At 40.9% G+C, this 26,268-nt stretch overlaps 1 protein-coding gene across 2 annotated transcripts in view; it reads right to left on the bottom strand.

Moving 5' to 3' along the window:
* The window catches only part of LOC108884341 (contactin-associated protein-like 4), a 79,926-nt gene that overhangs the window by 39,956 nt on the left and 13,702 nt on the right, over positions 1-26,268 (bottom strand). For both annotated transcript variants that reach the window (XM_018678192.2, XM_051069807.1), the window contains exons 2-7: positions 18,667-18,777; positions 10,624-10,817; positions 6,858-7,005; positions 5,598-5,804; positions 828-1,003; positions 510-656 (exon numbers count right to left, since the gene is read on the bottom strand). In XM_018678192.2, coding sequence (XP_018533708.1) covers positions 510-656; positions 828-1,003; positions 5,598-5,804; positions 6,858-7,005; positions 10,624-10,817; positions 18,667-18,777 — 983 coding nt within the window. The remainder of the gene's footprint in view (positions 1-509; positions 657-827; positions 1,004-5,597; positions 5,805-6,857; positions 7,006-10,623; positions 10,818-18,666; positions 18,778-26,268) is intronic.

Here is a 26,268-nt window from a genome sequence, read left to right as displayed (position 1 = left end):
TTTCCATTCAACTTCCATTAACACATCTGAACCTAGCATTAGCTAAGTTTTACACCTAGCAAGCAGCAAGCTAACCTCACTCCAAAGTATCCTGTTTCATGTTTTGACATTTTCAAACAACTTACAGTATGTTTAAAGTTGTGTCTAGCAGCATAAATGAATAATGATGTTTTACATCAACCTGTTGGTTGAATCGGGTCTTAGCTTAGCATTAGCTTAATTTTATAACTAGCAAACAAGCTAGCAAAGCTTCAACGTAATACTACCGTGTTGCATGTTTTGACGTCTGGTAACACTTTAATAAGGGTCAGTAGTTCCCACAAGATTAGTTCAGCATATTAAAATATGGTGGTAATTCTGTTAACAGATATTACTCTGTAATAATTTCCTACACAGTGAAGTTGAACCAGATGTTAGCTTATTTTCTGGCTAGCTACACGCAAGCTAACTTAATTTCACAACAACCTGTTGTATTTATGCTAACTCCAGAAGCTATGGCTTTAACTTACCATCAGAGTAACTTGCTGGTCGTTGTGTTTGGCTCTTTCTAACAAGTTGAGGCCATTGTAGAGCAGGTTCTCCAGGCAGCCATGGAAACTCCTCTTTGAGATGACCGGTTTCTGAGACCAGAGGCTCTGAACTGCCCCTAAACCCAGCTACAAGGGCACAGCAAAACAGAGGGTTACAAGCACATGTAACAATAAAAGTACAGTGTCTACTTTTATAATGTAGTAGTTTTAACTTAAAATGGTACTTTGGATTCCTTAAAGAGTGTGAGTTTCCTGGTTGTGCTGTATGTACATTACATGTGTTTATATATTCAATACCTGTTTGATGTCCCAGTGGTTGAACTCTGCAGGGATTTGAACCCTCTCAGTGTGTTTGTCCACAGTGAGGTTGAGGTGAGAGCTGCGCCTCTCCAGTACAACATGGTGCCAGTGTTGATCATCTAATAAACTGCCCAGGGAGGCGAGACGCCGAGGCTCAGAGGGTGAAGTCCCACCTGAAACAGAAGAGGTGTAGGAGAGGAGAGTAGTTAGCAGGGCAAAGCTGGCAAAGGGAAAATGGGATTTTCTGATCTCACTATAAAGATTACTTTTCTATTATCTGACCTGATGCTGAACGACAGCCCAATAAAAGCTCCTTTAATGTTATGAATATTCTAATTTTGTCAACATCCCACAGAGAGGATCACACCGAGGTCACCCTCTGTCTTCTCGTTAGGGACTACTTGATATATGCATAGTTGAATTAGAGAACTGAAGCCGAATATGTGATAAAGCCCAATCTGAAAAACTGCAGAGGAAACACGGTGAGACATCATTAATGATGGATGAGCACCAGCCGGTCCAAATAACTGGATCCATCCCCCCCAAGAACTGGGAAGAGAAACTTTGTGTTTCTGCTGAGAGAAGGAACTGTAGAAAGAGCTGAATACAGTCAATCATTAAAAATGTATTAGATATTCTTTAGGGAGAGACAATTCCAACTTCAGAGAGAGAAACAGAGACGGTTTGGAGGATGATGGACAAATGTATCTTTGATATTCCCGCCCCGTTTTGTGAGATGATAAATATATTTGCAGCTCGGATGAGGAAAACAACTTCATTCAGAGAAAGAAAGTTCGGATGTAGACCTCGTGATAAAGTGGAAGCCTGTCCTGTCAACACATTGATTGTGATGAATCATTTGATTACAGTCTGGACGAGTGGAAAGAGACAGCGCAATCGATATGAGAGAAAGGATGGCAAGACTTAAAAACACATAAGATCACTTTATTGGCATTGATTAATGGAACGATTATTATGTTGATGGAAGTGGAGAAGACAGGGAGAGGACTTTACGATCGAGTGTTTCTTTGGATGGATGATTTCATTACTTGCTGGATGGCTGAAAAGAGAAAGGAGGAATCAATGTGAGAGATCAGAGAGCAAACAAATAGAAAATGAACTGATATTAATATACTGTATCAAGTCTTCTCTCTGTCTCTGTTTCGCCTGCTTTGTTGCTGCTTGTCTTTATTTTCCTCTGTGGTTTTCCTCCTTTCTATCAGTGTTAAGGAGGAAAAATTAATCCCTTTTTTTAATAAGCAGCAATGATTGCACATGTAGGTTTATGACTGGGCAGTCAGTAATTTTATTTTTGGACCAACTGGGAGAAAACTGGTGTGGAATACAAAAACAGCTATCCCCTGTGTAAAAACCTCCTGTCAATGAGTCCTTGAGCAAGACTGATATATGAATTGAGATCGGGAGGGTCACCAAAATCAATAGGTTACTTCCTGATGGAGGCGTGAATGTGCACAGAAAATATTAACAAGCAGCGGGTCAGCAGATATGAAGAAATTAAAGATCAGTGTGATGGTGGCACAGAGAAAAGGTCATGAGGGCTCAAAAAATCGCAGCCATTTTCAATATGGTTTGTTTTCACGTTACGTTGCTCTTATTAGCTCCTCGCCACAGCTCTACAAAAGCCCAGACTGTGGTTATGAATCAGGATGTGTAAGGCTGTTTGAGGAAGTCTGCTGCTGAACGAGAGTGAGCTTAGCAAAATCTTAAGATAAATAACAGACAAAAAACTGCTAATGACTACGTTTTAGTTTTTTTTAATGCTGCAGAGGGTCAGACTGGATGTGTTTGCCTCATTCTTGCCTCCTCTGCTGAACACTTTCTGTTTTTTCTCCTCCAGAGTAACACTATCACATCCTGTCTACAATTTCATTACAGCTGTTCACTAAATCTGATTACACAGGAAGACAGCAACAGCCTTTATCGGAAGTTGCTGTAATCAGCTACAAACATAATTTTCAAACTGTAAACACAATTTGGAAAAGCAAATATTTTGCACCGTGATGCAAACTGCCCCTTCTCCATTCTTAGGTTTGTATCTCATAAGGCAGGTGTGGTGAGCCGGCTGAAAAATATCTCTGTGTGTTGCAGAGTTTGCTTTTGAAGGTACTTTCAGGGTTCAGCAAAATCTCCTTTAGTCAAGCCTTTGTCAGCCGGTGATCTTGGGTGAGCACGAAGTGAACATGAAATTAATATATGAATAATATTTTTTGGCTGGATCACAACAGCAGAAGCAGCCCCAGAGATGTGATTCATTCATTGGCTGGTTGTTGGATGTTTGCAGAGACCTCGCACAGCTACAGTGATGACACTGTCAGCAGCCCGTCACATGCCTGTACACGGTCCAACGATGTACCAGGTTTTAACCATTTTGATTTTGTCTTATAGCTTACAGCTAACACCATGGAGCGGAGCAGGGACCCACCAACCCTCAGAATATTTCTTTTCTTAAAATCATTGAAGTTGCAGAAAAGGACTGGGCTGAGTTATGAGCCAACAAAGATACAATATACTGAACTGACAATTTGATGAATATCCAGCAGCAAGACAATGGGATGGTTTAGACATAAACTTAAAAGTCGGTATGTTTATTCCAGCTGTTTAGACGGCAACAGACAGACTGAGTGGTGTATAACGTAGCCACCGTAATGTACTTACTTTAGTGGACTCCCTAAAAATTTCAGTGAGTAAAGACCACATAATAAAGGGTGCTTTAGATTTTTAGTTTGATTTGTGACAGACACGATAAAACAACAACAATCCTTTGACAAGACCCTTATTTTCAGACCCTGTAGCTCTGTAAAGAGCATCTCACTTGAAACATTTAATGAACAAATGATGAAATAATCTGCAGTATGTAAATGGAAGTGTTGTGTCATAGGCTTGATACCAAACTCAGTCAACAGTCAACAAGAGTTTAGCACTGAGTAAAAACTAGTTTTCTAACTGCTGTTCTCCCAGGCAGAGTTGTTGTTTCTGTGCAGGGCCGTTGCTCCGAGTTGCCTCATAAAGCAAACTGCATCTGTTCAGACCTGGAAGTGTTGGTGTTAGCAGAGCAGAGCTGACCATGCATGAGATCAGGGTCAATGCACACAGCAGATGACTTGAATTACACAATCTGTAACCTAAAAAGCCAATGTAGAGAAAAGGAGAGAGGGAGAGGGTGGAGGAGAAGGAGAGAGAGAGAGCGAAGGCAGAAAGAAATAATGAGAGACAGAAAGATGAAGAGTATCTGACCACGAAAAAAGACCAAAACACACAACGATGTCAGAAGAGAAAAACAGAAATCATGAGATAAAAAGATGTGAAGTGTACAGCTGAAAAAGGCAAAAGGCCTTACGGGAATGGGAGACAAACAATAAAAGAAAAGACAAAAAACAACGAGTTGAGGGACAGACAGAAAGACAGAGAGAGAGAAAAAATCCTGCTTGTTGTTCTTAGTGTCTCTCGCAGCAGAAGCAGAGCTCCTATAAATCTCTCTTCTATCATTTCAATGGATGGCTTTAATTTCCTCTCCCTGAGCTCCAGCTTCACGGTGACACTGCCTTTCTTTGAGCTGATACTGTTACTGTCTAACTATAACATGGCGCAGCCTTTCTTTGTGGTAGAACGGTGACATCTGGCTTTGTTAAAACTGACAGCGACTCTCTTTGTGATGCGTTTCCAAACGAAACAGAAGATGCAGCCGGAGTTTAATTACAAGAGGGATTTGGGTTTGATTGGATCGCTCAAACATGGGTGTGGTTTTGTGAGTGCAGCAGAGTGGTACAGAGCTGTGGTGAAATATTGAGTGTTGTTAGATCAGGAGGAGAACAAGGAAGATATGAATAAATTAGACCCAAACACACTTTTGAAAATATAAACAATGGTTTTGCCGACTAATCTCCAAAGACACAAATCTTCTTTGCTGCTAGTTTTATGTGATGGACATATATAACAAAAGATAATTTAATAGGTTACACAAGGAAACAGGATTAAAACTTTATGTGACAAAGTGTTTGGGAGACGGTCTCTATTAAATATGCATGTCTTTCCTTCATGTGTTGCTGTAGGATTCTGTCTTTCTGAGAGTTGTGTCTTTCTGAGAGAAGTTGGTGACAGAGGAAAGATGGATGAAAGAAGGTGGGAGAGGGAGGTGTAAAGTGGATAAAGAGAGAGAGGAAGAGGATTAAAAGGAAGGATGGATGGATGGATGGATGGAGAAAGTAATTCAGCAGCCAGATGGGATTTCTGTTGAGAGGTGAGCCATATGGTGATGATTCAGCATGGCAGCCTGACAACCTCTGGTTTAACCCTGTTTACACACACACACACACCTCTCTGTACAGACTGTAAACCATGCATCTAGTCGTGCAGAGTCCGGCCCTAACACATGCTGCAGTAAACGGGAACCATCCATCACAGCTGTAACTAGACAGAGATGCAGCAGCAGAGCGCGAGCCAAGATTTAAACCAATCGTGTGGCGGCGTCCGTGTCGGCCATCTCACCCAACCAAAACCAATCTAAAGTTATTTTCAGACGGTTTATTTTGTCCTCGACCTGATACAGAGCCTCTGCACCAATATGACCACAAAGTGACCCCTACTTTTAAAGAGCAGAACCAACTCATCAGCTGAAGGATTTTACCTGAAAGCAGAAGAGAAATATCTGGATGGCATTTCTCCTAATAATGATAGACTTGATTCAGGTACCTTCATCTCCCTTTATCCTTCTACAGATAAACCTGGTATTTGTACCGATTGTTGTACCTTGTCTGAACAGCAGCTGTAGCTTTCCTCTCTCTAACTCCAGGCTGAGGCTGAGTCCTCCCTCTCCCTCTGCGTGCAGTAACGTCCCAGCATTCCTCACAGTTTTAAACTTCAGAGAGACGACTTCTCTGGACGTCCTCCTCAGGCCAGGACTGAACCTGAACACCAGACCGCTGCTGCCGCCGTCAAAACTCACCACATCAGAGGCTGAGAAACAAAACAGGGAGGAAATCAGGAGTTTGTGGTGTATAAGTGTTTATTCTGTAGATGACGTAATGGAAAAGTATAGAAATTCTTTACAACAAACACTGCAGGTGTAACATGTGTGAGATGTGCTCACCTGACATTTCTCATAAGGTTCAGTAACTACACCACACATAGAAACAGGTGCATGACACTCACACACAAGTTAGGGATATAATTAAACACCATGCAGGCTTTGATGACAATTTGTTTGTTCAACTCTGTCTCCAAGAAATTATGTTTATACACAGTTCATTTGCAGCAGATGCCCTTAACAACAAATACGTTTTTTAAGAAATGTAATGCCGGCCCAGTTATGTTTTCTGTCAACATAATGAGGAAATGTTGTTAATTAACGTATCTGGCAAGTCGCAAAAATGTTTGTTTATTGACAACGTATTTCATTTGTTTTCTTCCAGAATATCCAGTATCATTAAATGTTTTATGGCGCTGGTCAGAGTTTTGGTTCCATACAAAGCCCAGTCCTTGGTTATTAAAAACATCAAGAAAAACACTGATAGAAGGTGCAATACGTGTTCATTTTAAAGCAAAAGGTGGATGTACACATTTAAGAAAGTGTCATTTTCCCAGTGGGAGTAGCAGTTATATTAAAAGTGTGTTGTTAGACATGAGAAACAGAAGGTGAATGAGTTAAAACATATGGTTTTGTGGATGAAAACACTGTGATGTGGGTTTATTTTCACCGAGCTGGTGCCAGAGTTAATACAGCAAATCTGTAGTAAAATAAAAATGGAAATGGAGCCAATTAAAGTGTTGTGCAATATGTTCTGTTGCTTAGAGGAGAAAGGTGTGAAACATGATGTTTGTCAGTGTTGATAACAGAGTTGGCAGCGAGCCTTTGTTTTTCTTGTGAAACACGCAACAAAATTAAACCAGTAGGAAAAGGTGCGATTGTTAATGCATTGATGTAACATAATGTAAAAACAGAACATAAACCAACACCACATTATCAGAAGGAGAGAGTTCAGCCAGCCCGGTGGAGAAGACAAGACTTACTGTAAGGACATCCGTAGGTCTCCAGCCGGAGTCCGATCCGCCCGCTGGGGTTCCAGTCCAGAGGGATGAGGCGGAGGAAGCGAGCGATCGCCGGCTGCTGCAGTTTGTACTGAACCACGCTGTCTGCATTACTGTTACCTGGAAAAAACTGACAACAGACACACAAGGATGAGACTTTAAATGACTACATTTTATTTTACATGAAAAGGTTATCAGACATCTCATGACTCACTGACTCTTGTGTTACAAAGCTGACATTCATCATTTCCTGCACATTTTTACCATGCTAACATTTGCTAGCTAGCACTTAACACAATGTACAGCTGATGGGAATGACATTACTTTTGTAGATATTTTTTCTTTTACATCCTGCAACACATCCTGGAAGGAATATACTGAAACCATCTAATCCATCTAATAGTTTTCAGATATTTCAACTGTAAAATCATCCTCTGGGGACCATGAACACCTGCCTAAAATTTCATGGCAACCTCCCTGACTGGTTGTTTAGATTTTTTAGACAAAAGCAAAGTGATGTACCAACGTACACTGACACACTGAGATTGCCATTTATAGTCATGCAGCAAAAAGTGATATTGTTCTGGATAAACAATAAACAAGATGTTTACAAGATGTAGAGGATGAACATGAAAGGGATCAGCTTGACTCTGGGCTGAATGCCTGATGGATGGCTCTCTTCATCTCTTTCCATCTGGCTATCTATCCTAATTACATCCCTCCCTCAAAGTTGACATGCAGGTTAACTGGCTCTCCCGCTGCTGAATAAAAGCTTAGACACATAATTAACTTATTAATTCCTCTGGAATCATGAGAGAGCGGAGCTGGATCTCCTCACATGATGAAGAGAGACGCTGTGCGGTGTAACTTGTACTAATAGTGTATTTCATGTGTCTCTGTGTGTTTTTTCTTTTTGTAATAAAAGCTTTTGGCACCAATCAGATCACTGCTGCGTACAAAAATGACACACTTTACTGTCCCTTATATGTATGCACTGTAGCCTACATATGTGATTATATACAGTACAGTCGTCATTTGGTGATTCATGGGTCATATCACACGCCAGCTTTTTTTAGACTGAGCAGCTTTTCCTCAGAGCTGATGAACCAGACAAGCCTTCAGCTCAGTAACTGAGTTAGAGGAGAGAACGGCATCTCATTTACTTTTAGAAACACGTAATTTGCTATCCATACTGTTTCAATGTACGGTGAATTCACACGTTAAGAGAGGAAGTTGTAGTGATACAGTTACATTATTCCTCTCCTCAGGCTTCCCCTCTCAAAAGTTTAAACGAAACATGGGAAGAAAAAAAAAAGAGAAAATGAGAAAACTTCCCCAGCTCAGTAAGCCGAAAGCAGAAGCCCAGTAGGAAATACGTTGTGGTTGATCCAGCAGCTTTCTTTCTGTCATCAGCTCTCTCCTCTGACAGCCTCTCTAAGCCTGGCTGACTAATACACATAAGTTCAGAAACACTTTGAAATGTGACTGGGATTGTGCACAGTTTATGTAGAGTGTCAGATCAACATGTTTTTAAGCTTTGAGAAGCCGTTCTCTGCTCTCTCTCTCTCTCAGAGAAGATCCTCGGTGCTGAGATTAGTTGGATTCTCTCCATATGAGGAAATTGCCTCAGCTTGACTTCTAATCAAAAGCTCTTCTCTGAAATACTGTAACCAATGTGGTTTAACCCTGGATAAGTGTCCATGTTTTTTTCCCCATGTTTGTAGTATGACCTGATTTGGTATTGGACTTTAAAAAACTCAGCTATGCAACAGTCTAAACATATTTTGACAGGATTCACCACCGTGTTTTTGCTCGCTGCGCAAGCAAGATCAAATCTACTTGGTATTCCAGTGGCTCTTTACTGAAGCATGTACCACAGTGAGACAAACACAAGTCCAACACTACACCTGTGTGTTGAGTGAACGCTGAAGGGAAGTGTAGTGTCTGTGAGGAGGTGGGAGGTGATGCCTCACTGCTTCTGCTGTCCACCTGACAGACATTACTGGTTCATACAGAAAACTGGCCAGCACATACTAAACTTCTTTATGCGGAAATTCAGAATTTTCTGCATGTTGGTGTTTGTAGTAGCAGCAATTGAAATGATGCACAAACTATCAAGAGTCACTTGTATGTCATCTTACTTCTTTGTTAGCAGGCTAGCCAAATGAAAATGTTCTTGGATGACCAGTTATTGTCTTGGCTAATTTATTACTTGTTAAAATGATCAAACTTGACAATAAATTAGCATAAAATGACAAATAAAAGTAACTTTACACAAATTCACTTTGTAACATCACCTCTAATTTGATAAGTGATATTGGCAGGAAGCTAGCAGCTAACTAGCCAGAGCTAGCGGCTAACAGTGCTAGCAGCTCTGTGAAACTGTACTTAGGCAAAGTAAGCTAGTGCTTTACTAACGTTAGCATGCTAACATGCTCACAGTGACAATGCTGACGTTTAGCAGGTTTTAGTATGCGCGTGTTAGCATGCTAACATTTGCTAATTAGCACTAAAAATTAGGCTGGTAGAAACGCATTTATTTGTAATATTATTTTAGATTTTGACATAAACCCAAATGTCTGGCCATAAAGCAGACATTTCTCTAAACAGGATTTCAGTGGTGATGCTAGAGGAAGAGTCACTGGGCTTTAACCTCTGGGGACCATGTAAGTGTTGACTCACTGCACTCCATATTAAAAGGACAAACCTGAAAAAAGTTAACAATAAAAAAAGGGGGGATTATAAATGTAGGCAAAACCACAACTTTGAATTTTTTCTGAGCCACACACACTGGACTTTTCCCTCATTGATTTTAGTGTCCCGCTGCACTCCAGACTGCACTGCATGGTCTCAGCCAGGAAAAGTGCCGCTCGGCTGCCTCTCTGTCCCGCTCTGTGTCCATCAACTGAAGCCTAAGTGTTTTGGCAACAGGTCCGCACAGTCAGCAGAGCTCTTTCATCGGTTCATCCATTATTAATGAAGAGTCAAAGGCTCCTGATGACTGTGATTATCTCTGCAGGATGGACTGATCCCTGCAGACCAGAGCCGCTAAACACCACGTCCACTGTAAATATGACTGTAATAGTTCAGGAGAATGAGCTGTAATGAACCTGAGTGGTGTTCATCATTTTTCCATTTATCACCTGATTCCTAGAGTGCAGTATATTTAAGGTGGTATTGTTCTATTTGTCCTTCAGGAGTGTCTGTTGAGTTAAACTGTATTGTTATAAAACAATAGAGAAGTCATACCTTTAATGTCTTCCTGCCAGTGTGACAAGTTAAAGGACAATACACGACTTAGAGGGATAGTAAATTAATACACTGTAATAAAACCATGTCATAATGGTGCATGTATACAGTGTTTGTGTTTCAGGTAAATACTGTAAATAACTTAATAAGTTATTTATAAGTATATTTTCCCCAGAGAAAGTCTTGTTTCCTGCACACACTGTATGATCATTTGAAACTGTTTATAACACATTTGAGATCCTGTCCCTCTTGTGATTATCTGTCATCATTTTTATGGGTGTAACACTTCATTTAATTGCTTTATTTAATTTGGCATCACTGTCCTGTTTTGTTACTGTCTGTATTAGACTGTAGTAATAATAATAAAATGAACGTAGCCTATTCACCTGCTGCAAGGAGACAACTGCTTTAGCACAGCAGGGGCCTCCAACAAAAACATAAAAGCAGTTGTTTGGCAGAAAGTTTTGATACTATTCATTACAGTGCAGTATGGACTCACCCCTCTACTGTCCTCCTGTCTGTACTGTTTCCAGTTGTGTCCCGTGTCGCTGAACATCAGCAGGTACGATGTCTGCCAATCAGAGCTGCCGTAGCGGCCCTGGGTAGCGACAGCGGTGATCCTGGTCCTCTCGCCCAGGTCGACCTCCAACCACTGGTACCTGTCTGAGGTGAGGGGGGACCAACCTCCAGCTCCTGTGGGGAGGGAAAATTAAACAAAGGATTGATTCATTACACTTCAATCTACAGCAGAGTAAGATGTAATAAGGTTTTGAGTCACCAGTGTGTTTGTGTGTGTGTGGGGCGGGTGAATTGCTTGACCTTTAAGTCGTTATATACACAGCCAGAATAAACCACATTTATGTGAATCACATACAAGAGTTTAAAACCCATTTCAATGCAATAGTTGAACGCTGTTGTGTGTATCTCCCTTGTTGTGCTGAAACAGATGAGTGGTTTCATTCCGAGGCTCTGCAGGAGTTTTTTAATGTAGGAAATTGAATTTAAAGAATCCGAGGCAGTCAGATTGCTGCTGCTCTGTGTTACCCAGAATGTTTCCTAATAGTCGTTTTAGACACAGTAAATGTTGGAATTTCATGAGTCCATTTGTCTTCATCAATCACAGAAAGACTTTAAAAAGAATGCAAACCTCTGAGCAATCTCCCAGTTTACAAACCCACAGCCTCCACAGCTTTTCATCATGTTGTTTCTTTTTGGCCTTAAGATTTTTTTTTCTTTGAGTAAATGCAGACAATCTGGATGACAGACTCATCTGTAAGCTGTAATCTTAATGTGTGAATATGACAAAGATAAGTTTGGCTACAGTTTAATGAGGCTACATTTTCTTTAATAAAGTGCACGTGTATGTACAGCCATGCTAGGAGCTCTGTAAGAGTTGTGTTTTGAGCCTATGCTAACATGCAACACGCAAAACCACAAATATCTGTGCCGCTCTATCTGGTTAGATATTTCACAGGATCATGAAACTGTGACCTACTAATGATCTGATCACCACAGTGGGTAGGATTCATCCTCTGGTGACCAAGAATGTCTACACAGCGTTTCATGGCAATCCATCAAAGACCTGTGGTTAAAAAAAAACATGTTTGGATATTGATCTCATCAATTGTTGAACTGTTATGCCTATGTACTCCAAAACATCTGACTGTAGCCACAGGAGAATCAGAATCAGTCCTGACATCCTCATGGCAAGATCCTGACCTCTCCTCTCTGAACTCAGCGCTGAAATGTGGTGCCTGATTTAGTTAAATATCACTGGGTATCCCCCTATTACATTTCCCAAACAAAACATCATCAATAAGAGACTGCTGTGCCGTGCATTGATCAGCTGCACACAATGACAGACCTTTCTCAAATATAGCACTGCTAAGAGGCTGTGGCACGATCTATCGATTGGTTTTACATTTTGCCTGCAAGTCTGCACCATTTGCTATATAAAATATCATCAATAAGAGGTTGTGGTGCCAAGCATTGATTGGTTTTACATTACCCCTGCAGGTTCCCTTCCTGTGTTACATTTCGCCACTAAAGAGCAGTGCTGTAACATATTGATTGGTTGTATTCTGGGTCAGTAGGTTGAGGAAAAACAAAGAGGGCTGTAAAAATATGTTGATTAGTCTAAATAAAAGTGCAGTTTTTTAGTAGGTGGTTAATGCTTTGAATAAAGGCTGGTTATTGATTAGTCATATATAAACTTTTGGTTATTTAATTTGTCTGTGTTTACAGAGACAGAGACAACTGCTACAAGAGAGAGAAGGAACCAGAAGCTGTGTGTGTGTGTGTGTGTGTGTGTGTGTGTGCGTGTGCACACGCACACATAGGAAAGTGCTTTGTCAGGCCAAAGTGACACCTCAGAGCTCAAACACCAGATGGACGCTTCTGAAGAAGTGGGCTGCTCACCAATGTCCCACTGAGTGCACACACACACACACACACACACACACACACACACAGCACCACAACCCATAAAAAGAGAGGACAGACACAAACATTGGAAGTCGATAAGCTCCTGAAAAGCAATAAAAACACAAACAGACAAACAGTGTAAATATCACTTGTCCTCATGTTACCATGCTGTTGTCTGCTTTTTGTTTCACCAGCAGGACACTAACATTTCGAAACAAAGCAACAAACAGATCCAACGCCTCCAGGGGACAGTGCTGGGTTGTTCGATTTTGATGTAGAAGGTTGAAGTCACAACTGCAACTGCCATAAGAATCCCTTGGGTCCAGAACTAATCCATCACAAAAGAGTTCGCTGTCAGACTTTTTTTTTTTTCGTCAGCTGAACAGATAACACGATGTGGACCCAACAACAGGAAGTGTAGATGCACTGAAAGTAGATCTACCGGTAAATTGAAAGTTTCACTGTCAAGCTCGAGCTTCATAGATCTACAGCACTCACAGTCTCTCTTGTGTCGGATGTCTGATAAAGACAGTGCCAAAAAACAGAAATTGACAAATAGATGTGTAAAAATGAAGAGGTAAAGGTTCACATTTCAGGGTAAAATATTTGGTCCACTACATCTTAGATACTGGAATCTAGTGGTAGCAAAAGGTCTGTTGTTTGGTGTTGTGATTATGGTTAAATGTATACTGGCTCTCCATTTATCTTTAGCACTAGTTTCTTTTTTGTCATGGAAAATCAGCCAAAAGCTCAGTGGTGAAAATGAATCAGTGCGGGGGCTGGTGGCTGTCGGAGCCTGATCTTTAAAGGGCTAAAGGCCAAAGCTAATGAGCACTTGACTAAAAGATGTGTCCAGTGACAGCAGAACAGAACAGAGCAGACACTCTGACCTTTACCCACGAAGATTAGACTGTAGGGGAAAAGAGAAAGAGATGAGAGAGAAGCGACTGAGAGGCTGAGAAGCAGTACAAAGATTTACTGTGTCCACCCTGTCAGATATAATTGAAACAGAGGTGAACTGATGGCTGACAGTCTAAACACTTTCTGTCACGGCCGTCACTTTAAATCAAAGAGATCTCCCTGGTTTCTCTCTCTGCCAGTGTCCATCAAGGAACTAACCCAAACCACCCACTGAAAAACAGTTACACTTAATGATGGCGAGGAGTGTGACATCACCGCTCTGCCGGCCAATTAGAAGGCCACACTCTCCCTCCAACATACAGCTCATTATCCAGCGTTTGTCTGCTCTAGAATTTTAATTGATTTGTGAACTTTAATCAATCTTCAATCACTGTCGCATCTTCTATGACACTGTAGATCTTGTAATTCCCCACCTGTCCACCAGATGCCCTCAGTCTTCCTCTCTTTGCTGTTCACCTGATTGCTAGACACACCGTGCACACCTGTCCCTCATTCCCTCATTGACCCACACCTGTGCTTTCTTCACTCATTAAACCTCAGTCTATATAAACCCAGCATGCTCTTCTTCCTCATGCTGCAGCTATGTTCAGCCATTCGTGCATATTCTTGTCTGTTTTGTGAACCTGTCTGTCTCTGCTGCTGGCTTTCTTTCCCCTGTTCAGACTGTCTTCATGTCATGCCATCCATAAGCCTGTTTACCGCCCACAAATTCGAGTTACGTCCATTTAATTCAACCTGCTCTGCCTGTAGGTGTTTGTATCTGTTTTCAGTTCTGCCTCCCTGTTGCCAACACCACCTCAAACATTTAATCACATACTGGGCTGTGGAGAGCACAACAACTGTGATCGTTAACTTGGGCTGCTTGTGTTTCCTCCTACAACTTCAACAATCTGTAGAGCTGCAGAGAGGCTCAATAATCCTCTTTTCAGTGGCAAAAGTCATATTTTTGATACAGAAAAGTCATCTGCTGCGTTTTGTGCCAGTCTCAAATGAAAGAACACAAATTAATTCAGGCTACTTGATGTACAACATAGTGTTGCAGTGGTGCTATTGATGAGCAAAACAACAAACTCTAGCATCGTGACTCAGAAAAACAAATCATTCCTGAGATAAAACTGCTGCTTTAGTTAAAGTTGACACTGTGGCATAGCTAGACAAGTTGAAGATGAGAGATGCAGATGTTTTGACAAACAACATTTATTTAATTTCTACCTTGTTGAGCATGTTCATGTTCAGCCGTCCAACAGTGCAGTGGCTAAAGATCCCTCTAACAACATAGCAATTAATTGGAAATCATTAATTAGATAACTAATTAAATGATCGTTGTCTCTATTCTGCTAAAGTTCATACCAAATTTTAGGTATGAATAATTTCCTATAAATTGTAAGACAACTATTGGAAGTTATGGACCAGAAAATGTTATATTGCCCATTAATTTATGCCTGTTTTCCCTTTAAAAGTCATATAATCGAATAATGTTAGTGTGATATTATATAGTATGATATATACAGGGGTTTAGTTTCAATCAATATTGCAAGAAAAAGTGACCATTCTGCTCCACAATACAAAAAAACTAAGTATAACCTAACCTGAGGTGGGTTTAGCTGCTCACTTCATCCCCGGTGCCTCAATAATCCACTTCACCTGTGAGGACTCTGACACCTGAAACCAACTCAATTTGTCTCTGTCTCATTACTAGAGCAGTGCAGGTAGTGTTTGTAACAGGTGAAGAGGAGAGCCAGTCAGGCTGTACAGCTGTCCTCCTCCTCCTGCTTTACTGCTGAAGGGAGACCAAGCCTGACATGAGGCCACTGTGGACAGTGGCTTCACTATAAGGAGCAGATTGATGGATAAGTAAAGAAAGGACCTCTGAATCATTAATAATGCACCGATATTCCACCTGACAGGTACAGGAGAGACAGAGAGGAACAAACAAAGAGAGGGACACGAGCGAAATTAAGAGTCAAGCCAAGAGGAAAAAGGCTGGACAGGCAGGGGAAGGGGTGAGCTGTAGAAAGGTAGAAAAGTGAACAGGCATTGTTGCAGACAGACAGGTAGCTGAAAGGAAAAGAGGGGAGACACGTTACAGGCCCGGAGTGAGAGTTCATAATTTGCATGAGAATAGCAAGCCTGGATGGTAATTTCAGCAGCCTGATAACATGTCAGACAGACAGAGAACCTAATGGGCCTGATGCAGCAGTGGGCTGGGAAACAGGCGAAGTACAACACATTTCCACTCGAGTTTCAACGGCAACATCGGAACTTTGTGGAAGCAACAGAGCACACACTGTGAACACACAACTGTAAGTCAATACTTGATTTGTTGGCAATCCATACACACAACCAGAACACGCTCCAATTAAAGTTTAATTCCACTTTTAAATCTCATTCATTCAGGAAGTGATTACTGTGGCACAATAATTCTTTTTAAAGTCTTTTTCCAGCATAATTGCAGCGACATCACTGATAATTGTCAGTGTTGCCAGTGGAAAAAAAAAAACATTTAAACACGAACACTGCTATTAACATTTGGCAGGGAGACAGAGCCGACTAAATTAGTTCTTACTGATGAAAATGTGACTGTGGATGGAGTGAAACTAACAATTACAGCAGAATGAAAGATAAAAAAGGGAAGAAGAGGAATCAAAATGAAGAATAAGAGACTGAGGATCAAAAGAGAGCAGCGATGAAACCAAAATGGTGAGTCATTCATCCTGCAGGTCCCTGGTGAAAGAGACATTAATCTCCAATCAACCTTCCTGCAGGAACCAGCATCTCTGGGCCCAGATATAAAAATGATGCACATGAAGAAAACAGAGTGTGCCACCTTTTCAAAAGAAACTGCTATGTATAAAAAAAAATGTGAATATCTCCACACATGCTTTATATCATAAACACATTTATCACTGCCGGAGCTGCACTGAGCGGAGCTGTGTGTGATAAAACAATGTGAATCACCTCAAAGAAGGAATTTGTGGACATTTCAGCTGAAGCCATCATCTATTCAGCATGTCATAATCTGTTAAGCACACTAGGTCTCAACAAAGACCGAAAACTGGCACAGACTCAACCGGCTGCATGTAACAACACAAAGGCTGCTTTGGTACAAGACTTCATATGTATTTTTCAGAATTTGTTTATAGAAAAACCTTGCGTTCTTAATTTTGAGGATGGAGAATACCTGGCAGCACTTCGATAATGATAGGGAAAGATCGTGGACCGCTCGCCAGTCCTCCAATGTAAAGGAAGCTGGAAGCTTATGGAACGGTCCTGGTTTGGTTTGGGTTAAAATAAGTACTTCCTTAAGGTTGGAGCACCATCAGAGTACAATAACAACACGGAGTTAAGGTTGTGGCAGTATCATGGATAAGAAGAAACAGCCTTTCCTTTGCTCCCTTCATAATTACTACAGCCGCTGAAGAAGAAGTCACCTATAAATAAAGTTACTGTGGATTGTAATGAGCTTCTTTCACAGACAACTATGGACTCATTTTTACATCTTCATGCTGGAGATACCAAAATATTAACCACCTGGTTGTACTGAAACCTTAACTAAATGATAACATTTTGATTATTATCCATTGTTATGATATTAAAACATCTAGGATCCTGAAGCCCACATATAAAATACCTGCATTTATCTCGTAGGTGGTATTTTGAGGTTCTGATAATCTGTTCATTTAGTGAGTAAATGAACTGAAAGCAAAGCTGCTCCTCAGAGAACGACTGGAGGAGGCAGTGTTAGCAGCAGCAGCAGCAGCAGGAGATAGAAATGAGATGGAGAGATTCATTTATTCATCGATTTCCTCGGCAATCAGCTGCGATCGTGTGGGCTTTTCCCAGTTAATACAGCTACGGAAGAAATGTGACACAAACAGCTCTTCTAATCTGCTAACAGCTAGAGCTAGATTTGAAAAATGCTGTGGTGAAATGATATGTGAACCTGAGTTATGATGCTGTCAGTGGTATTCATTACACCCCCCCACACACACTCCTAATCCCTGCATTTTCTCATCTTGACATGATTATTATTACTGAGAGGAAGCTGGGCGAATCTGAACACAGGCAATCTGCGGCATCTACATCCAGTTTTACCTACATCTGTAGTAATGGTTGTATAGGGTGAAGTTAATTAATTTAGTTTCCCAGGTGGTGAAAATCATTCAGATCCAGATTAAACCCGTCTCACCCTCCCAGCTGATTCTTAGCTTTGATGTCAGGATAAAGCAGCGAAGCCTGTTCCCTGCAGAAAAAGCTCCACAACAAACTATGATCTTCATTTTGTCAAAGCCTCTCATCAGCATCCAGCACAAGACTCCCCGCAGGGTCTTCACGCCGGACGAACAAACACTATTTACATTCATCCTTCTGGCGTAAACCCTCAATACAAACGGCACCTATAGAGAATAAAGACGGGACAAAGCAACTCTGGCTTGTTCTTTCTTTTTGATTGTCCTGTCTTAGAAATTATTCTGATTCTCTTGTCTCTCTCTAAACTACTCACCTGTGAGTTACCTGTAAATCTTTGTGAATCATGTAGAAAATTCCTGTATTCATCTATTTTAGATCTTCTTTAATGCATGACTGTCTTAAACAACAGCAGCAATCCCTGCCAGCTTGATGTTTCCTTTTCATATAAAAGTGGCTGCCATATAACTGCAATGTTACTGGTTCAGAGACCTATTTTCTGCCTACCATTACATAAAGACAAAAATGCCAAACAAGTTACCTTAAAAAACGATACATGTCAGCCACAACAAAGAGCAAAGCCTTTCACTACATAACTGTCAAACTCACCAGACATTTGTTGCTTTCATTTCATTCTAGTGTTACAATAAGCACTGGAATTAAATATTTATGCATTTTGGTTGCTATGATCCTGAATTATAGCACCAACAACAAATAATATACTTTCTGTGACAGTGAAAATAGCCACTTCAGGCCCTGTTGACCAGTAATCCTGAATATAAATCTGTCACCTCGTAGGAAAAGTGCCATAACTAGACAAACAGGCACATCACAAATGACAATGTTAATAAAACAGCTACACTTCTGCCACAGACACCGTCACGTCATGTGATGGAGCTCTGTGTCGTCCAGTATCCTGCTCCAGTGTCAAGGTCCTACTCGTCAAACATAACACCGTCCGGTCCATAATTCATTCAGTCAGAGTCAGCAGCAGAAAATTCCTCCTCACCTTCTCTCCTGTTGAGTTTGGCGAAGCCCGGCGCATGGCTGCTGGACAGCTGGGAGGAGCTTCTGAAGGACGACGGCGGCAGATTGGACACCAGCGGGCTGTCACACGCCTCTGTCAACCAATCACAAAGCAAAAAAAAAAGACAAACATGGTTAGAACTTTACACTTGGTTAATATTTCTGAAACTTTAGCCCTTAGATATTTTGTTATTCATTCAAAACAAACTAATTACTGAGTCGTATTTCAGCCCGTTCTGTCCTGCTGTTGCCCACATTTTACAGGTGAAACTAGTATTTAGATGAGGGTAAGATCAAAATCTCACCGCAGTATCGACCATCTTTCCACAGTGAAAGCAACAAAATGTAAAAGCTGAGTTGAACAGAAGTACTCTCAACACTTACTGTGAGTGATTCAGCACTTAGAGGCTCAGAGAGGCAGAATACCAGAAGTTATTTGGCAGGAGAATCACATTTTTTTCACCTCGATAAACACCATTGAGTGCTGCAGGTTTAATGTCAGCTAAGTGAAAACAGGCCTTTGACTTTATGTCCCAGTCTCTTTAGTGAGCTGTAAGAAGCTCACAGCACGAAGTTTTCCTCTCTGCGCCTGACTATAAACATGTCTGTGGTCCAAAAATCATTTTAAAAAGTAGTTGGACAGAAGCATCCGAACCCTTCACCAGACTGAAACACAGCTGAGTGGTTCAGAGATCAACAGCGAAAAAACACACTCAGGATATCACAATATCAGACGCAGCAGGAGATGGATTATTCTCTTACCCCGAGTGAAAAACTGTTGAATTGTTAAAAAAATAAAAAACAAACAGCAGGACAGGAACTCACTGATGCTTTGAGATGAAAGTCTGGTATCTCCAAATTATCTGAGCTTTTCAGGACTAAAGAAAAATAGCACTGCTGTCAACTGTACATTTCACAGGTTATTCTGAAAGGGGTTTTTTAGGGGCTAAGGAGTGTTTGATACCATCATAACACAGGAAGAGGATACAATTCCTATAACTGAAATCAAAGTACCAAAATCTGAGTAATGAAGGTTTGACGTGACAACAACTTCATCGAGTCTCTGACGGTTAAAAGTGAGTCTAGTCATTGAGAAGAAGGCTTAATGTTCCCCAGGTGGAAACAGGTTTCTCAGCTCTAATGGCTCCAGTATAATAATGTCCAATTGGATGAATGAAAGGTGTAATTGAACCTAGATGGATAAATGAGTGTTGTAATCATGTCATGTTGTGGAGATGAATGGCATCCTGACTGGCTCATTACAGGCTGGATACTGATGGAGAGGAAACCTTCACCTTAACACACTTTAAAGGTTTACGGATGATTGACTGCAATAAAAACATCATACATTATACATACTGCAATAATTAGCAGTAATTGAGCTTGTTTTAATTGGTTTCTCCACCATATTCTCCAAGGAAGTCATAAACATGCACATACAACGTAAATTATTGCAAGAATTTGACTCTTTACTCTTGCTGCAGCTATTTCATTTGTTTGTTAAATTTGCAGTACACTGAGAAAATACACTAAACAGTAAAAAGTCACACAGGAGACGTAAATGTTTGTTTTATGAGATGTACTGTGGTCTGCACAGTGTAATTGTATCTCACGCAGAAATACACACACACACACACACAGATTCATGAACATCAGCTCGATAAATATTCATAGTTTTCCTCCCGAGCTCCAAACTGTAGCTAAAGCCAAACTAACGCTGCCTCCGTCTAAAGCCTCTCTGTTAATGGATGTTGTTCTCCACCGCTGAGACAAGAGCCAATTACTATGATTCACGCTGCAGTCCGATCCCAGCCCACGACTCTGACAACAAGGCTCTAGCTTTCGATTGCTCTGTCAACATTAGTGTACTTCATCTCAACAGCACAAGGTCTTCATCAGCTTCTTGATATCCACCACCACCGCTCTGATGATCTCACTTTGAGGAATAACAAGTAAATGACACAGATCTCACCACGACACCAGACTAACCAACTTACATCATGTTGAAGATGAACTGTGATCGTTTGTAGAATCAGGATAAACAAATGAGACATGCTGAGAAAGCAACAAACCTCTAATACACAGGAGTAGAAAGAAAACAGACGCGAAGCATAAAAACAAAAAAGCACAAGTGAAACATGAGGTTTTACACAATCGGTGTAGGCAGCTGCACTGATTTAAAATAGATACTTATCCATTATTTTAGAGTGCACGAGACAGACTGACATGCCCCCTGTGTGCACAAGCCTTTACAAATCAGTACTGTAACTGTTCTCTGATCTGACTCACTATGGTTAGGTTTGGCTCCAAAAAAGCAACATGGAAAATGTTAGAGAAAGATGATACAAATCACTACTTGGTTATGGCTGGGGATGCATTTTTGATTAGCTACATCCACCTGCATTCTCCTAAATCTACCCTTGCTCAGAGTCAATGAAAATTAGCATTTCATTTCCCATGAGAGGGCTTTGTCACTTTAAAGTACACAAATGTCATTATTGTCACTGTTCTGTCAGGCTCTGATGTGACAGTTTGTTATTGTCTGTGAATATTAAGTCCAGCTTTCAAACTCAAAACGTCTATATTGTTATTCAAAAAACTACACCAGACCGTGCACGACTGAATGAAATTTAGTTGAATCTGGTTTTCGTTTGACAGCGATGAATAAACAACATTAAAAATAGAAAAATAAATGTAGTATATTGTATTATAGTAACATTATGCTGACTCGTGAAAGGGAGAATGGCGCCTCTGTCATTTCCAATCCACACCCCAGACACCATCAAGTACTCAGATCTATAGACATAAAATTATAGTCAGTCTTCATAATTCTGTTATTAGTAATAGAGTTGATTGCACAGTTTTAAATGCTGTCCAGCTACTTGACAATCATCAGCAGGCCTGCTGCTCCTCCTGATAAAATTTATCCCTGCAGGCCTTGGCCTGACAGACACTTGTTCCTGTGGATGGTGGGGGAGCCCTCAGCGTGAAAAGCAGGTGAATTACAGTAGTCTGAAGAGGTGAAATGAGAGGGACGGCTCTCCAACGCTGAGCGCTGTAATCCCAGAGGAGATAATGAGCGGTGAGAGCACAACCTCGCTGAGGTAACACTAAGAGAGAGGGAGAGAGGGATGGTTTAAAAACGCCGGGCCACTTTTCCTCAGAGGAGGTCTGGCATTTCAGAGTGGACGTCCCTGACAGTGTGACCAGTGGAGCACAAACACAGACAGCTCAGAGGAAAATGGAGCTAAATGTTGAATACCTGCTGGACTCTGCAGCCGCTGAACCTCAACACTGACCCTGGCTGTGTTGGACAGAGAGCTTTCCTGAATATTAAACTACTGCCCCCTCCTCTCCCCGGCACAAACCGCTCGTAAACAAACACACCTCCTTTCACTTCCTGTCAGCTTCAACATCAAACCGAGGGTGAATTCACTAAATAACAGTTTTCTCATGACATTTACATTTAAATCATCCAGGTTAAAGGAAAGGAAACGCCTGACATTTCCGAATCAGTGGCATCACTTGCAACTCGAAGTTGAAGATGTCAGGGACAAATAACACTTAGAGCAGATAGGACAAAACATTTATCTGACATGCTATGGAGAATAAAGCTAGGGAAATGATCGCTTCAGGGTAAGAGCACTTCAAAGCAAAAGAAGGACGAGAAAAGTGAAAGGATTCAGGACAAGGTGACTTCTCAGCCTAATAGAATATAGGAAGTGATTCTGCTGTGAGAGAGAGAATAACACTCATTAACTGATCTAATAATGTCCCAAAAGCCTCTGCTGTTTCTTCCCCAGGTGATAAAATAAAAGGGAAGTCCCAGTTTAATTCAGACTTCCTCTAACAAGAGGGGAAAAAAACATTACCTTCACACCGGAGTGATGGGATATGGCTTTTCATCTCAATAAAATATCCTCCCATCAAATGAATGTTTGATCGTTTCTGGTAGCTGAGTCAGACCTCTCTACTGCGCCCCATCCATCCATCCATCCATCCATCCATCCACAGTGTCAGTTTTATCATTCGAGGTGAATAAACTGTGAATCAGACAGCAGTAAAAAGTCTCAAAAGATTTTGAAAAAAAATTCTCTAGAGTGTGGAGGCCTTGGCACTGTCGAGTGCCATTAATCACCGTTGACATGATAGGTAGACTAATACTTGGCACAGGAGAGACAGGGAGGGAGGCCACAGCTCATTCACCTGCATTGTCCACTTCTTTACGGTTTCGCTGAATAACAAAGTGCCCACACTGGAGACCCTGAATACCGATGAGCTCCATCCATCACCACAACAAACAGCGGCGAACAGGAGGTCCTGCACTTCAGAGCTCTGTAAGCCCCCCAAAAACCCAGAGTTCAGTGCTTCTCAGTATGAGCCGAGCCGATGTATTTACCCATTCAGAGCGTGTAGCGGTAAGCAGGATAATGAGGCTCCGGCGATGCGGTTTGTTTTTGCTCCAGAGCACTAACAATCATCCTCAAGCAGAAAACGTCAATGTTCATTTTCCTAATCTGCAGCAACTTTTACCTCCAGTCTTACCCAAAGTGATCCAACTACGACTGACAGTAGTAGTAGAAATATGAAAATATGTAGTGTTTGTGTTTAGAACTTGATGTAACACAATGGGGTGTTTTTAACAAGCTGATTTCAACTTCTGGGTTCAAGCTGCATTAGGCTGGATTCTGACAAGAACTGTATTGAATCACAACATGAGTCTGTGCAGAGAGCAAAAGCACAAAAAACCACATCTAGGGTGGCCTGTTTTAAATTTTTATCTGTTTACCCCATTTCATTTCATCTGTCACAAACAAACACAGAACTTATTCTGGGACATTATTAATTTGGCACATCTGTTGTTGAATCATTTCACCTGTAGCATGTTAGAAAGTAGTGAAAAATGAAAAAGAACCCAAGTTCAATCTATAGTCAAAACCCCAAAGATATGCAGATGCAATGGTATAATCATAATCATTCATATAAGAAGAAAATTCTCTCATTTTGGGAGCAGGAATAAGTGAGAAAATGAGAAAATGACTAAAATTATTAATCAATTGTCAAATTACTACCAATTATTTAGCTGCTAATTCACTAATCCAGCCACTAATCATTTCATCCCTACAGGATATTACAAATTTCCAATGACACATTTACCTAAACAAGAACTGATAGCCTGAATTCATATGTAACGGCCTGGTCACACCAGAAAGTGGCACATTTATTAATAATGAAATATTAATGATTAATCAACTTTATCCACAAGCCTTTGCAAACTGGGGTGTGCTAGAGTCCACAGGGCGAGTAGCTGAGCTACTGTAGCTGGCGAGCTAACTGCTAAGGAACTAGCCAGCCAAATACCTTGCTAGTTCTAGTTTAGTCAGTCACAGTTGGTCTTCAGGCACTGTAGTAGTCTGTTTAGTCTCCCTGACATTTTGTTCTTAGGATTATACATCATTTCATTGAATAAAAAGTCTCTGAGGATGGAAAACAAAAATGTAGCTAGCTAGTTTGCTAAGTTAGCAGGCCTGTTAGCTTAGCCGCTAACTGGACAATAAGATCACAGAGTTTACTCAAAAAGACATTTGTATGCTTGCCACCTGTCTCATTAATGTCTGCAAACCATTTCTCTTTTGTGGAGCAGTTTATACTCCAACAGAGCAGGTTTATATACTAAAAAATAAAAGAGAAGGCTTCAAATAAAGCTCCATTTTGGATTCTCCAGCCTCCCTAAAACATCACCCGATTCACGCCAGCTTGCTTCATATCAAACTGTAAAGATTTAGTTCTCCCCTGTGAGCAAATCCACTGATTTTGGCAATTCCACTGAAATAAAGTGAATTCACCGTAAACTTTGGCAGTTTTAATTGCAGGTGTGAAGGAGCCTTAAAAGTGCTTTGTTTTGTTCCAACTTTCCAGAAGACCGAACTCAAAGTTCACATTTTCCCAGTCCAATTTTAATCATATCAAACAGGAGCAACCATCTTATTTTTCAAAATGATTCAGAAATGATTTGATTTACCAACTAAATGAAAGATGAAGCTAATGACCTTAAAGAATCTGTGACAACATAAATCAACTTTAAAGATACACTAAACCAGAAATAACAGTTGCTCTGGTTTTGGTTTTATATCTACTGTGCTGGATTTATATTCTGGCTGTGACAGATAGAACAAGCTGATTAAAACTGCTGAATTATTCATCAGGAGCCAGTATCTGTTCCAAAGCTGCCTGTGGCCCGACTTGTTAATTGATTAATTGAAATGCAGAGCAGTGTACTGTGCTAACTAATACCCTGAAGGTAAGGACATGGCAGGAGCTCTCCTCTCCTGGTTTAATTAGCATTGCTTTGACACATAATTAATAGCACAGGAAGTGAGAATGTGATCAGGCCTCAGACCAGCATATGGCACCCACCATCTACAGTACAACCACACTGCAACTGCAAATATGTCACTCAGTCATTTAGTGCAGTTTATTCTGGTATAAACTGACACCAGAGCAGTGATTTTTACATATTTTAAGATGTTGTATTATGAACAAAGAACATATTCCTGATAATTTCACTCATGAGAACAGACCACAACACTACAGAAACATACAAAGACACTGCACACATGAAGACTGTTTGCACAGATTACACATGCACATTTTTAACTCAGTAATACACACTATTGTTTATTTTCTGCCAGTTATTAAAAACAGGTCAAGCAAAGCCATCTCCAGTGTCACCCAAAACATTTTTCACATTCACAATTTTTACTGGCAAATTCTGCACCATAGAGCCTATAGACTGCAGCAAAGGAGAGGAGCAGCTCCAACATTCACAGCAGAATACAGTAAAGACAGGATTTTAATTGGCTTGATTTTGGCACAGATGCCGAGCCTTAGGAGCGGTTCGAGACAATGCATTAAGTTTTTGTGGCTGCACCATAGCTGTTTAAACCAGTTTCATATTTATATTTATCTGCCTTTTCTGTCTTGTAGATCCAAAAAACAAAGTCTATGACTCTGCCGGGTGGTACTCCATGCTCCCACACTACAAGGCAATGTAACATGAGCACATCTGCAGCAGCTCAAACAAGTCTGGCTCTGAAAAGGGACAGGGAAGTGTGTGTGGGTTCAACTCAGGAGTTTTCAAGCTAAAAAACTGTGTTAAATTAATCTTTATACAGCACGTTTACTAACAACAACCGACCCAGACTGGTATGGACTTTGGATGCCTAAATAACTATAATCAGCCCAACGACTGTAAACAGTGCGGTGAAGATGAATTCATTTATTTGCAGCAGAAGCTCCGTCCTCCATAGAGACTGAGTCTAATTATAGCTTTTCTCCTTTAGTGTCAAAAGCATTTGAAGGTTCAAAAATCTGCATTAATACATATGTACAGTGGACACACGCCACACTGTGCATAAGACCAGCGTACCGCCGCCTTTGAAAGGAGAGAAGAATCATCCCTCTTGCTGAGACTCAGCACACTGAGCGGCGGTGTGGGTGGCTGAGTGGGAGACAGACATCAACCAAATGAAGTGATGAAAAACAGCGATGAGCCGCATCACGGCAGCATTTAAAATCTCTTCAT

This window comes from Lates calcarifer, linkage group LG4, assembly GCF_001640805.2.
Source record: "Lates calcarifer isolate ASB-BC8 linkage group LG4, TLL_Latcal_v3, whole genome shotgun sequence".
In the NCBI taxonomy this organism is placed as follows: Eukaryota; Metazoa; Chordata; class Actinopteri; family Centropomidae; genus Lates; species Lates calcarifer.
Note: the sequence above shows the minus strand (reverse complement) of the source record. Positions and strands in the feature narration are given on the sequence as shown.